This window comes from Arvicanthis niloticus, chromosome 2 (assembly GCF_011762505.2).
Source record: "Arvicanthis niloticus isolate mArvNil1 chromosome 2, mArvNil1.pat.X, whole genome shotgun sequence".
NCBI classification, from domain to species: Eukaryota; Metazoa; Chordata; class Mammalia; order Rodentia; family Muridae; genus Arvicanthis; species Arvicanthis niloticus.
The window spans coordinates 5,274,909-5,289,640 of NC_047659.1; the positions used below are offsets into that span (position 1 = coordinate 5,274,909).

Genomic DNA, 14,732 nt, shown 5'->3' on the forward strand with positions numbered 1-14,732 from the left:
GTTGGGGTGTGGTCAGGCCCAGGAAGCATTCTGGGGAACTGAGATGCCTCAGTTTCCTATGGCTGAGGACCATGGGGCTGGAGATACCCCCAAGTAACCCTAACTGCCTTTTATTAATTCAGGAGCCAGCCCTAACAGAGCTGAGCCTAGGCCTTGGAGATTTGAGAAGGCCATGGCTCTTTGCCTGTCCTGTGTTACATATGGGGGCTGCTATGGAGAATAGGAAGCAAGAACAGTAACCATCCTCATCCCGGAGCCCAGGGGATGCTGGGAAGGAGCTGCCAGTGAGGTGCAACAATGAGTTCATAGATGGTTTACTATAGGCCAGCACATTTCAGGCTCTAGGTGAGCACCCAGTGGGCTCTGAGAACTGAACCATAGCCTCTTCCTCCACAGGGACCTAAAGGAGAAAGAGGGGAGAAGGGAGAGGCTGGCCCCTCTGGTGCTGCTGGACCCCCTGGACCCAAAGGCCCTCCTGGAGATGATGGCCCCAAAGGCAGCCCCGTGAGTAATGCTCAATGCCGTGGTGTTGGGCAGTTCCCCTGCACACAGGCTGTTCTTAGTCCCTGAGTGCCTGCATCATGTGCACCCAGACCTGGGGACAGCTGTGTGGATGCTGTGTGCCTTAGGGGTAATTTTGTCTGGAAGTGTCCACGCTAGCTCCTGGTGAGACTCTGTGTAAGAGGGGAGCAGGGATGCATGGGACAGAAGCATTGAGTTGGGACTCAGGCAGGTCCTGATGAGAGGCCTTCAGTCTCGGGACATTCACCTGCTGGCCCCAATTTTGCATCAGAAGTCAAAGGAGCCACCAGAGTGGATATGTAGGCAAGACGTCTGCCTTCCCTAGTCTCTAAAGAGCAGAAGGCTGCTGCCCCCACCCAGGCCTGCCTCATGGGTGGGTCTGCTGCTCTGCGGACTCTTCAGGATAGGGGTCCCCTGATCAAAAGTGCTGGAGGTGTTGGGATGGTCCCTTTTCTTGTAACCTGGGTCGTGGTGGGCCAGGCAGAGTATGCCAGGCTGCTGATAGCTTCCTTCTCTCTTCTCAGGGCCCCGTGGGCTTTCCTGGAGACCCTGGTCCCCCTGGAGAGCCAGGCCCTGCAGTAAGTGTCCATCTCATCTCTGATGCCTCTTGTCACTGCTGTTTTCCTGCTCTCCGCCTCCACCCCTCCACTCTCAAGGGCACAGCACCTCTCCAGGCTGTCCCTGTTCCAATGCCCAGCATTTGGGTTTGGGAAAGGATCCGAGGACACACTTAGGCTGGAGGGTGAACTTGGTCTGTGAGGTAGAAGCAACTTTCTTTGTTTTCCCACAGGGTCAAGATGGCCCACCTGGTGACAAAGGGGATGATGGTGAACCTGGGCAGACAGTGAGTATGGGGTCTGATGACTTGCTGGTGGGAGCCTCTCTACATTCTCAGGTCTTTATGAGAAGCCCAAACCTCTTGACTGTAGGCACAGCTCAGGGGCCCCAAGGATTTGGTGAAGGCCGGGACCCAAGGGTGCATGTGCATCTCAGTAGAGGGCTGCACAAAGCTCCAAGGACTCCTCTGCAAAGTGCTTCAGATCTCACCCTGAGTGTCAGCCAGAGCTGACCAGCAGGCGTACAGCCCCTCCTACAAGCCTGACATCCTGTAACTGTGGCCCCTTGGCCTTCAGCAGCTATTTTAATGTAATGTGGTCTCTTTGGAACGGTACCAGGTGACTTCTTCAGGTGCCTGGACTGGACTACCTGTCTGAGGTCTCTTCAGCCCACACCCAAGTTGGGACTACTTCTTAGGGACGACTGTCAAGGTCTTTTTATTGCTAATGTAAATGTTACAGGCTGTGATTAAAACAAGATAAGTGTGTTGGACTTAGTGCTTCAGGCTAGGACGTCAAGATAGAGGGGCCTTATCAGGTGGGGTGTCGGGTGCTGTGGCTTAACAAGGCAAGAACAGATATTGTGGCTCATGCTTCTGAATCCGGCACTCAGGAAACTGAGGCAGGAGAATTGCTGCAAATTTGAGGCCTTTCTGGTCTACATAATGAGTTCAAGGTCAGCCTTGGTTTCAGAGTAAGACCATGTCTCAAATAATAATGCCGTAGTAGATGTCATCATGAAATTATGGGAAGGAGGAGGTGGGCTTAACCCCCTTTTAAAATTCCCCCATTTCTCTGTTAGTGACGAAATCTATACATACTCACATGATCTGATAAGCAGGCTACCAGCACCAGGGCAATTTGATATGAGCCTGGGTTTCAGAAGCCATCCAACCATATCACTGACCCAAGAGCAAATACTTGTGTTACTGATCTGAGACAGGCAACAATGAAAATGAAGGGCTGGGGACACAGGCTCTGAGCCAGATGTGTCCTGTCTGTACCTGTTCCCCAAGGCCTTGCCTTGGGCTCCAGCTTGGTCCTTCTGCAAATGAGAGATGGGTGATTGTAACATGGTGGAGACCAGATGGCAGAGTGCCAGCCACAAGCATGCCCCAGGGGATCTCTTTGCTCAAGGTGCAGCAACTATGGGATGTGAGTTGGATTTTCTGAGTGCCACCAACAGGGCGCAGCACGTGAAGGCTGTAGGGACTTTGTTGTGGACTTGCCATGTTCACACAAAAGAGAGGGGGCTGTGCAGGGGAGGCCATGGAAAGGACTATATTTCTGTGTATTTCCTTGGCTATGGGCAGCATAGTCGTGTGTCCTGATGGGACAAATTTCTAACGCTCTGTGTTCTTTCTCCTAACCAGGGCTCCCCAGGTCCTACTGGTGAACCCGGTCCATCTGGTCCCCCAGGAAAGAGGGTAAGTCCTTCTGCACCCCAATCCCCACTTGCTGGCTGCTTCCTACACAAACCCCTCTACCCCTTGTGGAGTCCCTGGTGCCCCATGTGGCCCAGAGGAGGGAGGGTACATGGATCTGAAATGTGGGATACACTCATCAGGTCACAGCTGTGTGGAGTAACCTCTGAGGAAGCAGAGTCTAGATTAGGGGTGTTTTAAGATGGCTAGTGAACGACATACCCATTATACATACCATCAGGTGGGGAAAAACATCTTCAAAAGCTGGGCTCTCCTGGTCCTTAGATCATTATGATAGAGGAGAGCAGGCCTAGGAACAGCCGTCTGTAATGCAAGCTCTGGTGGATGCCTAGACTGCAGCACTTGAGCCAAAGATTGCACAGGCAGGTGAGGAGAGGGCCTTCTGTATGCAAGTCACCTAAGGCATCTCTAGATCTACCAGAGGCCTTGCCAGCACCTGGAGCTGTGGGACCCCATATGTGTTCCTGCATCTTCACTGGCTAGTGGTCCAGGGTGGCCTCATACTCTGTAGCTTCTCTGAACTCTAGGCCTGGTCTCCAAACTCAAGACTTCATTGTTCTATTGGTTTTCTAGGGTCCCCCGGGTCCTGCAGGCCCTGAAGGCAGGCAGGGAGAGAAAGGGGCCAAGGTAAGTTACCGAGGTGGCTGTAACATCTGTGGGCCTGAAGGAGGTTGGGGCAGTGGTGGGGCATAGCCTGAGGACAGAGGAGCCAGGGATGCAGAGGGAGGTGGGACGGGTCAGGGAGCCTAAGGGAGGATGCAGAAACCAGAGGGAGTAGGCAGAAAGAGGGCAGGGTGAGATCACGCCAGTCTTTGACTTCCCCTATGACAGAGGGGAAGTCAGCACACGTAGGAAGTAAGCCCTTGGGAGACTGTGATAACCACTACCTAAGAGGTCTCTGTGGAGCCACTGAAACGCCCAGCCACTCTTGCAGTGAGGTGACCCTCCCCACCCCCCCCAGGCGAGATGGGAACATTTGCCATCTTTCTGTGAGACTTGGTGAGCTCTGCCTCTGGGTGCTGTGTGGCCTGGCACCAGGTGGGTAACCTTCTGTGGTCAGCAGGAGTCAGGAGCCACTGTGTTTGGATAACAGAATGGAGCTTGGGCCAAGTCAGCCTCCACAGGAAGGTGGGGTGTGGCACAACTCAGAACACATGGGAGCACCTCCACAGCACCCCAGGGATTTTATGGCTGGGCCCTTTGAGCCTCTGAACATCTGCATCCCCCTCTGCAGGGAGAAGCTGGCTTAGAAGGCCCTCCTGGGAAGACTGGCCCCATTGGCCCCCAAGGGGCGCCTGGGAAGCCTGGCCCTGATGGTCTCCGTGGGATCCCTGGTCCTGTGGTAAGTGGCCTGTCAAGCCTGGGGTAAAGGAGGGGTGCTGATGGAGGCACAAAATTACAACAACTGACTCTTTTTCAGGGTGAGCAAGGCCTCCCAGGATCCCCAGGCCCCGATGGTCCACCAGGCCCCATGGTGAGTGACATGCACTGTCACTGTGTCTGTATTGTTGGGGTACTAAAACCTTTGTAACGACACTGATTCCTCTCCCCTCTCCTACAGGGTCCTCCAGGACTCCCTGGCCTCAAAGGAGACTCCGGTCCCAAAGGTGAAAAGGTGAGCTGAGACTTAGGGGACCCCAACATTGCAATAACAGCACTGTTAACTCAGTCCCAGGAGTTACTGACCCACCCCCAAGTACCTGCTGTGGCTGTCGTGGGACCCTGAGGTAGATCAACAAAAGAGAAATACACACAGGACTCTGAGACTCGTGTCTGCATGCCAGGAGTCCTAGAAGCCCCAGAATTGATGAGAATCTTCTAGAGCCCTGGTGGCTTCATTAAGGGATGGTGACTTTTCTCCTTCCATTGATTTATTTGTAAATAAACGAGCTTGCAAGACAAACAGCTGCTCACAGAGAAGGCAACGAGGAGCATCCTTTTCCACTCAGAAGTCCTTCCAGAACAGTGGAGCTGCCCATACGAGACCAGCATATGTATGCGGCAGCTACAGAGCTTTCCTCTTGAAAGATGTTCAGATGAATGTACTGCCCTTAGTTCTCAGCAGTTGTTTCCATTCTGGGTCAGCCTCAGGCCTTGTAGGAAAAGAAGACATTCTTACCGAAAGTCAGAATGTTTCCTAAGTAAAAACATAGACACAAACTACCAGGAAAATCCCATGGTCTTTGAGCCTGGGTGCCCCTGTAGGCTTCTTGTTGGTTGTTACTGGGGTTCAGTGCCAGGGATGGTGGGAGTACTGTGGGACTGAACCCAGGGCCTCACACATGCAGGTCAACGCTTTCCTGCTCAGCCACGTGGCTCTCCCTGAGTGTTTCTTCAAATACATTCCTTACTAGCAAGGGGCCATGAGACCTGCCTTGTCACCTGGCCTGTCTTTGCTCACTTTCACTCCCCAGTATGTTGACTATAACATATTTCCCTGAGTCATGGCTATGTGCCATGGGTCACCTGGCCCACCGTGTGGTGGACTCAGGGCACTGGTAGCATGGATAACTGTCATGGCTCCATTTTTTCACAGGGTCATCCAGGCCTGATTGGACTCATCGGACCTCCGGGTGAGCAAGGTGAAAAGGGTGACCGAGGACTCCCAGGCCCCCAGGGCTCATCTGGTCCTAAAGGAGAACAGGTATATACATAGTAGCTGACATCCTTGGAGCAACTTCTAGTTTCCCAGGGAGGCAGAGAGGATGCCCTCATTGCTATGGAATCACAAATCTTGTTTGGCAGGTAGGCCCAGTGAGGCTTGAACTTAGCTAGGTCCCAGAAACACAAGTTAGAACACACCCCAAAGACAGGTCTCAAGTGGAGGCAGGACCTCCGTCCTCCCTGCTACAAGGATCCTCAGAATCAGGAGGTCTTAGCAGTAGATCCGTCTCCTCTCCAACTCCATTCAAAAGCCTCCGACCTGACTAGCTGGGCAGAAGATGGTGGCAGGCCAGCAACTTCACATGAGGGGTGAGGCAGAGCAATGGCCACTAACATCCTTGCCCACCTTGCCGCAGATGGCTACATCTGACCGCAGACTTACCCTGGAATCCACTGTAGCTGGTTAGCTTGCAATCTTGGTGAGCCATAGCAGAGGAAAGCTTTGACTGCAGGAGGTGAAACGGAGGAGACTTCCACGCTCAAGAGGGGCAGCTCGTGTGTGGCGCTGGAGAGAAGACAAATGTCTTCGTGTGGGAAATCCCCATTCATCGTAGTGGGAATCCCTTCACTGTTCCCACAGAATGACAGCACTCACATCTGGGGTTCCCTGCTTCCCACGCCTACGTTTATTCCTAAAGACAGCAGGATGTGGGGATGTTGGGAGCCTTTAGGGGCTGAGGAAACAGCAGACATCCCTCTTTGGGTCATATTGGAAGCGCATGGCGTGGGAGGATGAGGCTCCTTGGAGCCCTGGCTCAGTCACTGTGGACATTTTTCTGACTGTCACATGTCCCCAGGCTTCAGGCGCACTCAGACGTGTGTGGCTCTGTATGTGGATGTGTACTCACTTCCCCCACAAACTGTGGTCTTGGCCAGGTTGCAGGTAGAAGGCATCTCCAGGGTACAGGCTTGAGGCATGGGACCCATTAGGGACACAGAGGTCCAGGTCCAGGGACTTCATTCCCTGTGAGGCTGGGCTGTCAACTGTGGCTGGAAAACACATTTATTTTGTTCCCCTGTCCACTGTGGTGAGGCCTAACATTATGAGCCAAGCTGGGCAGGAGGTTGGAGCAGACTTCTGAGTTCTAATAGTGTATAGTTCAGGTGGGGTCTTCATGCACAGCTCCTGCCTGCCTGGGTAGGGAGCCGAGCCTGGGGACTTGAGCCTGTGCCTGATGTTTTAGTCAATTAGTTCAGTCCACTGAGGAGATGTGGTGGCTCTCACTATGATGTAAGCTCCACCCAGAGTGGTTGACCACAGCTGCCAGCCAGGTTTCATGATCCCTGGAAAGGGGACTAGGAGGGAATCCAGAGTCATCGCAGGGTCACAGGGGTCACCTCCCTCAATCCCACCCTCATCTAAAAGCTGGTAACCTGCATTTTCTGCTCCTTTCCAGGGCATCACAGGTCCTTCTGGCCCACTTGGGCCTCCTGGTCCCCCTGGCTTGCCGGTATGTATCTGGGACAGATGCAAGGGTATAGGGCCCAGTGGATACAAGGACAGATAGGAGATGGATGGGTCTGTCCAGAGAACCGCAAGGATATTAGGAGAGATGACTGAACGAGGGTTGATTTGTATAGAACCCAACCCTGGAGTCCTAAGGGACACGAGCAGGAGAGGGGTTGGTGCTCCCCTGATTCCCTTGCCAAAGGGGAAAGGAGGGATAAACTTTAATCCCTAAACCCCTCTTTGTAAGCATCTGGGGAGAGGGAAGGGAATGATCTTGGCTCTCGTCTTCCCAGTGTGCATGTGCAGGGCCAGCCCAGTCCAGGCTTGAAAATAAGGGACCTGTTTTCTTAGGAACCTTAGCCTGGGCCTCTCTTATGTTTTGAGGATTCACCACTCCAGTATCATCACCTCATCCCTGGGCTCTACCCACTCTGACTGATCTGTGTAGGCTGGACCTTGGGCCCACATGGCCATGGGTGTCCAACAGCCGATTCCTTCCAGGCCCCACAGGAGCCCAGGAACTCCTTTGGCTTTTGATATCCAAACGTCATTCCCCAACTGAGCATTGTGGGCAGGGTGACCTCCCATCAGACACCCTCCTTGGGGGTGGGTGGCAGCCACATCCACCCTCCTGTCCACCAGCCAGGACTCTTGGGGGGTGACCAAGCAAAACTGAGACCTGAGAAGCCCTTCTGTTTACTGATGTTCTGACCTCTGCTCTCTGCAGGGCCCTCCAGGTCCCAAAGGTGCTAAAGGCTCTTCAGTAAGTGACTCTGTCCTGACCGGGCTGTGACACCTCAGACTGCCTTATAGGTGGGAGAGGAGTCACCTAAGACTGGACTCCGCCCCGACCCAAACCTATCCTCTCCACACCTCCTCTTCTTCATTACACTGTGTTACTGGCATTTCTTGTCTTTAGTTTTTTGTTTTTGTTTTGTTTTTAAGTAATGATTTGATTGTTCTGCTGCTGGCTGTTTTTAAGTATTATTTTAATTGTTCATGGGGTAAGGTGAGAGAAAATCAAGTGAGACTAGCCAGCTCTGCCAGGTCCGGCAGCCTCTTGACACTTTTGGCTAACATGTAACAATCATGACCTGTATTTATAGGCCTTGGTGTGGCTTTTTACTATGTGTACAGGACATGTCCTGATCAAATTGGGGCCATTGGCTTTTCCTGTCTTTCCTGTTACTATGTGTGTGGAGCCCTCCAGCTTCTCTAGATATGCATGAAACCTAGCAGACTAGTGTATGTGTGTCAGTCCCCTACTGGGCTATAGAATACTCGGTTTTGTTCCTTCTGTGTAACTTTGTTTGGTACCCTCATCTTTTTGCCCATCCTCCCAGTGCTCCAGGCCCTGCCCCTCCCCCAGCCTCTGAAACCACTGTTCTACTTCCTGCTCCTTATTAACTGTTAACGTTCCAAATAATTATACATTGTATTTCTAGTCTGTCCCTCCCCCTCCTTGTCTCTGCCCCCTGCTACCCATACAAAGACAAGATGGCCTTTTTGTGACTGATCAATATTCCTTGTGTGTGTATAAAATACATTCCTTATTTACTCACTGGATGGACACCTAGGCTGCCTCCACATCTTAGCTATTGTGGTCAGTGCAGTAGCCACATGGGCGTGTGAGCGTCACTCAGACCCGACTCAGACACACTCAGAGGCGGAACAGCAAGCTCATGTAGCATGTCCATCTCTGTTTGGCTTCCAGCATGTCGGAGCCATTCTGTGTTCTCACCAGCCTGACCCCATCCTCTGTGCACTTCTTTTTGTTTCTGTGATAACGGTCCTACTGGCTGTGCTGAGATGATGGCTCTCTGAGGGTTGGGCTTAGGTTTCCCTGATGGCCCATGCAGCTGCCATGCTTCCGTAAACCTGCTTGGTGGTGGTTTTGCTTCTTTTGACACCTGTCTCCTGTCTTTCTAAATGAGCCTAGCCCATCTCAGGCCAAGGCAGCTGGGCCTTGTCCCTTTGTCCTGGCCTTTTGGGAGCTAATAGGTCATCCAGAAAACAGTAGGCCCCACGACCAAATACTGCTTTGTTGCTTTCTCCCCAGGGTCCCACTGGCCCGAAGGGCGAGGCAGGCCACCCAGGACTCCCTGGGCCACCCGTGAGTAGTCTGGGACATGTGAAGGGGAACTGAGGGATTGTCTGTTTGTGGGGCTTGCTGTCTGAGATGCAGTGAGACTCACATGGCATACCCTGGGGATGCAGAGGGGACTGTGAGTGTCATCGGCTTATCAATCAACAGGCTCATTGGCTGATTTGCCCTGGGTAGGATTGTTGGCCAGAGAGATAGGAAATGTACATGTACATGGATGTTATGTGGTATGTGTGTATATGTGACTATGTAAGTGTGCCATATTGCTGTACATACATATGTGTACTTGGTGTGTATGTATTCATATGTGTAAGTAACAATTTGTGTCTGTATGTGTTTGCTTGTAAGTATGGACTTGTGCATTTGTGTGTACTCTATACATGTGTGCAAATATGCATTAAATAAAGTGTTCATATATGTGTCAACATGCACATATACATATGCAGGTGTATATATATATATGTTTCTCTGCTATATGCGTGTGTGTGAACATGTATGCATATGTGTGTTTAAGTGTGTGCATGTGAATATATACATATGTGAAAATGCACATGTAAATGTGTATATATATGCTTCCCTATGTATATGTATCTATGCTGCTTTACATATTGTTAAGATACATATATGTGTGCATATATGCACATGCATGTGTATGCAAGTATGTCTGTGTATTGTACATGTATGTGAACATGCATTTGTAAGTGTGAAGGTGTGTTTCTATATGTATATGCGTGTGCATGTATATAAACATGCATATGTATACATAACACAGGATGTTTGTGAATATATGTGTAGATGTATGTGTATGTATTTATGTACATGTATGTGAACATGAAATATGTATTATATATTTCTACATGGGTATTGTACATGTGCATATATGTATTATGAACATGCATTCATTGAGTGTGGTATATGCATTTATGTGCATGTGTATGTGCCAACATACCTATTTAATGTGCAGGTATGTTTCCCTATGTTGTGTATGTAAACATATGGGTTTCTATGTGCATATATGCATATATATGAATATGCATATATACATATATGATGTTTCTATATGTATATATGTATGCATATGTGTCATCATGAATGTGTGTATTTCTATGTATGTATTATGCATACATGTGTATATGCATGAACAGGCACATATAAACATCCATGCACATTTCTATATGTATATTGTGCATGTGTTTAGTTGTATGACTAAACTTTTTTGGGGGGATCCAACACACCCAGATAGGGAGCCCACTGTAGACCAAATATGGATACTGTTCAAATCTAATTTGGTGAACCATGATTTTTATTGGAGTTAATTACAAAAATATGGGCGAGGGGTTACTTACAGGAACAGAAATGGCTTAGAAACAGCTGTATCTTCAAAGCCTACCCCAGCATGGGTGACAGCTCACAAAGCTGAGAACTTGGAGCAACTGTGCAGCCTACAGGCAGCTCAAAGGATTGAAGAATTTCCTTTCTAAGTGGCCCAGTTGACCTAAACTTCTTCCAGGCGGCTTGGCTGGTTTTTGTGTCTTCTAGGCATCTAGTCTGGTCTTTGCAGCTTAACTCTACTTCTCAGAGAGGGACTCTCAGCTTTTATTGCTTAGTCTGGCAGGGAGAGGCCTAGTAAATCTAGTCAGTTTCAGGGACTTCCTGAAGCTATTTTGAATGGTTTACCTTACTTTTTAAGGTACTTACCTACAGGATTGAATGTTTCAGTCTCAGAGGAAACTTTAAAACATCAGTTTATGTGTGATGATGCATGTGTTTATATGTACACATGTATATGGATATATGTGGTTCTGTATTGTGTGTATGTGTATATTGTGTGTGCATGTGTGATTCTGTGGTTGTATGTACATGCAGGAAAAGCTTGGTGTGGCTGGGTGCTGCCAGGCCCTAACACTACCTTACCCAGAGACTGAGGGTCCCGGACTTCTGGCTCAGGGTCATCTTAACTCTGCCTTTGGGACAGGGTCATTCTCATCCTCTCTTACTCATAACTGCTTTCCCTTCTGCATCCCAGGGCCCTCCAGGTGAGGTCATCCAGCCCCTGCCAATCCAGGCATCCAGGACTCGGCGAAACATTGATGCCAGCCAGCTCTTGGACGATGGGGCTGGGGAGAGCTACGTGGATTATGCAGATGGCATGGAAGAGATCTTTGGTTCCCTCAACTCCCTGAAGCTGGAGCTTGAGCAGATGAAGCGGCCACTGGGCACACAGCAGAATCCAGCCCGTACCTGCAAGGATCTTCAGCTCTGCCATCCTGATTTCCCAGATGGTGAGGGAGGACCACAGTATGAGAGATGGGGCCAGCCAGAGCCACCCCCTCACTCACTCAGATCTGTGGGAGAAAATTTTGGCTAGCCCCTCATTAATCTTCAGAAACATAAGAGAGGGAGGTTAGCATGTCGGGAGAAGCCAGAGAGAAGAGGAGGCAAGCATCAAAGTATCGAGGCTGATTAGGGATGATCCTTTGGCCTGGCACTTAGCTGGCCCTGAAAGCAGCTTGATGTCAGGATTGTGTGCAGTGCTTTGCTTGGAAAAGTGGGTTTTAAGCGCTGGCAGAACCATAGAACCTCACCCTCTTCAAACCAAGGCCCTGTTGAGCAGTAAAATGAAATCGGCTTCTCTTTCCCCAGAAGTGGGGATGCTTCTCCTGCAGGGTTTGAGGGGTATCTGATTTCCATAGATTCTGATGCCACGCTCATGAATTTCTAGGTTCGTTTTGGAACATTCTTTGTCTTTGTCACTCATCAAGGTCAGCAGACACTTACACAGTGTTCTTCATGCCCCAGCTGCGTTCCTGGGAACAGGGCTGTCCGCTACTCTTTATGCTTCCCGCAGGAAAAGCAAAGTGCTGTGAGATAGGAGAGGAGGCTGTGTCAGTGGCTTTATGGCCCTGGCTGTGCATTTAACAGCTAGACTGAAATGTTGGTGGTGGCTTCTGCAACAGTCCAGGGAGCCATTCTCATGAATCTGCCTCCCTGTCTCTGAAATCCAGGCGAATACTGGGTCGATCCCAACCAAGGGTGCTCCAGGGACTCCTTCAAAGTCTACTGCAATTTCACAGCCGGAGGGTCCACGTGCGTCTTCCCGGACAAGAAGTCTGAGGGAGTGAGTACCCGTATCAACTGCTGGCTTCCACTTGGGCCAGGGTTGCAGTGTTTCTTGTGTGTATATAGCTTTGAGCCTAAAAGCCAGCAGACAATCAGTTTCAGAACCAAGAGCATTCTTCTGGAAATCTTGATTAAGTTGTCCTACGAGGAGATAGTTTAGATGTGCAGTAGCAGGTGCTGCCGAGCTTCCTGCACGTGAAGAACAACTGCCTGGAGCATGTTCCTCCAGCCATCCATAGTAGGGTTATCCTGAGGATGGCAGCCATCCCTGGGGCTCAGCCGTGTCACAGCCCAAACCAACCTAAAACTTTGAAAGGCCTTTGGGGACAGGTGAGAAGACCTAGAAGCTGCTGTGTGCTGACCTGGAAATACCAGCTTATTTCTGTGGGATCTCTTCCAGGCCTCTCAGGTGCCAGGCAGGGGATGTGTGAGGAATATATAGGCACAGAACTGGGTTCTGACTCAAGAGATTTTGTGGGGTATCAGTTAGCCTTTCTGAGCTAACTCCTGTAGGTAAGATTTTGTGTGCTGGTGACAGGTGTGTAAATTGTGTTACGGCATCTGTGTCAGAGGTTACCGTGGCCTGGGGCAGGGAGGCAAGAGGATAAGCCTTTCCGTATCTGAGAGGATGATCATGACCCCAGCCTCAGTGTCTCTCCATCTGGCCTGGCTCAGAGTTGTCCCATACCATTTTCTGGAGGCCACAGCAGGTGTGTATGTACTTCACATCACAGCTTCCCAGCAACCCAGCACCTGGGAAGTGGGCTCCTGCTGGAGAGGGCATAAGGGCTCCCTGGGGCTGCCACCCTCTCTTTAAATCACACCATAAAAGTGGTAAGAGCCAGCACGCCCTAATCCCTCCTGCGTTCTGGTATACTGGACTCCCAGAGAGAGGTCTGAGACCTAAGGATCCGCTCTATGGGTCTGGTATCCCTCCATCTGGCTGGAGTTGAGGATGGAGTTGAGCTAAGAGCCCTTTCTCACCCCCCTTAGTGCTCTCTACAGACAGCCTGTCGCAGCCAACCTGTCTCTGGGGTGTGTCAGATGGAGTCTATACAGACACGGCACCTTTGCTTCTCCCCCATGTACAGACTGTGGGTTGAGCCAGAGCTGCCCTGCCCAGGACAAATAGACCTTCTAGAGTCAGAGACACAAGGCTCCAGAGCCTGGAGGAGGAGCTTCTCATACATAACTTTAGTGTGGTCTTGATGGACAGATCTGAAAACCGCAGCAAAGGTGCAGGACCCTGGGATGGGGAGCAGGCGGACAGGACAGCTCATCTCCCCAGCAGTCAGGCTTGGTCCTAGCACCCGGCCAGCTCCGAGGGGGTGATCACATGGACTTATAGCCCTGCCTCTTCCCCACTTAACCTTTGGACCTGGGTCCCATACATGGGTCTCTAAAGGATCTCTAAAGGGTCAGCCTAGGATGTCTTGAAAATTCTGGTTTTCCACACCAACAGTGAATCAGTCCAGAGACATGACCTCCCACCTCCCCCTACGGAGGCTCAACCACTCATTACTTCAGCCCATGTCCCTCTGAGCCCACTGTCTTGGTCAGTCTTGCATTTCTGCAGCCTTGGCTTTCATAGATATAGACCCCAAGTGAGACTCCCCAAGGAGGCAAGCCCTATATGAAGGGGGTCACCTTAGCCCTGCAGTTTCTGGAGGCTTTAGGGGCGTCCTCTGTTCTCTTGTCATGGCAGATTACTTAATGGCTCCAGGAACCCCAAAGACCACAAGTCCCCAGTGGTGGCCTTCACACATACATGCACACGCACACACACACACACACACACACACACACACACCTCTGTTGTATGACATTTTCTGGGGAGGCACCAACAAACATCTTTCCACCTCATAAAGGACAACAACAATAAAACAAAAGTAAAAATATAATTTCACCCAGGTCTAGCTGAGTGAAGCTGTGGAGTTTATTGGGGTTACTCACAGGATCTCAGGTGATTCAAAGGCAGCTGTCCCACTGAAAAGACCACCACAGGAGGGCTACAACTCACAAAAGCTTCATCATTGGAGTTTTGTGACTGGCACACAACCTGGCTGGTCAGAGAACCCCCTTTTCCCCACTGCTTTTATAATCGGTTAAGGGGCCTTCTGTATAGTGTAAGTCTGAAGAGGTTCCTGAGACTTGTAAGTTGTGTTTACCCCCTGAGCCTTTCTAAACTTAGCTCTAGGGAGGATGTTTCCATTTGGAGGTTGTAACTATACAATACTTCACCCCGTCTGTTTTCCACATCATCTGTTGCAAAACATAAACTTCCTTTGATGACCAACTTGGAAAGCAGCAGTACGGTATAGACCTAAACACCAGTGATTAAAAGGTGGAAAAGACTTCATAAGTACATCACGTCCATTAACAAAGCAATAGCAGCACCCCTCTTCACCGGAGCCTATCATGTCCCCAGCCATGGTTTCCAGGCCAGATGTGAGTTCCTTTCAGTGAAAGAGGCCTTAAACCTATTGAAAATTTGACACCGTAACAGTTGTACCACTGTGGCACTGATGTGTACATCTCGTCCGGCTTGTTGGAAGCATAGCACACAGGATCCATGACCAAACAGGACTGTT

General features: G+C 50.4%; 1 protein-coding gene across 2 annotated transcripts in view; it reads left to right on the forward strand.

Annotated features, from left to right (window-relative positions):
* Positions 1 to 14,732, forward strand: part of Col5a1 (collagen type V alpha 1 chain) — a 154,001-nt gene that overhangs the window by 127,844 nt on the left and 11,425 nt on the right. For both annotated transcript variants that reach the window (XM_034496506.2, XM_034496507.2), the window contains exons 50-63: positions 397 to 504; positions 1,047 to 1,100; positions 1,313 to 1,366; positions 2,732 to 2,785; positions 3,377 to 3,430; positions 4,038 to 4,145; positions 4,224 to 4,277; positions 4,365 to 4,418; positions 5,340 to 5,447; positions 6,865 to 6,918; positions 7,645 to 7,680; positions 8,977 to 9,030; positions 11,048 to 11,303; positions 12,027 to 12,139. In XM_034496506.2, the coding sequence (XP_034352397.1) occupies positions 397 to 504; positions 1,047 to 1,100; positions 1,313 to 1,366; positions 2,732 to 2,785; positions 3,377 to 3,430; positions 4,038 to 4,145; positions 4,224 to 4,277; positions 4,365 to 4,418; positions 5,340 to 5,447; positions 6,865 to 6,918; positions 7,645 to 7,680; positions 8,977 to 9,030; positions 11,048 to 11,303; positions 12,027 to 12,139 (1,161 nt within the window). The remainder of the gene's footprint in view (positions 1 to 396; positions 505 to 1,046; positions 1,101 to 1,312; positions 1,367 to 2,731; positions 2,786 to 3,376; positions 3,431 to 4,037; positions 4,146 to 4,223; positions 4,278 to 4,364; positions 4,419 to 5,339; positions 5,448 to 6,864; positions 6,919 to 7,644; positions 7,681 to 8,976; positions 9,031 to 11,047; positions 11,304 to 12,026; positions 12,140 to 14,732) is intronic.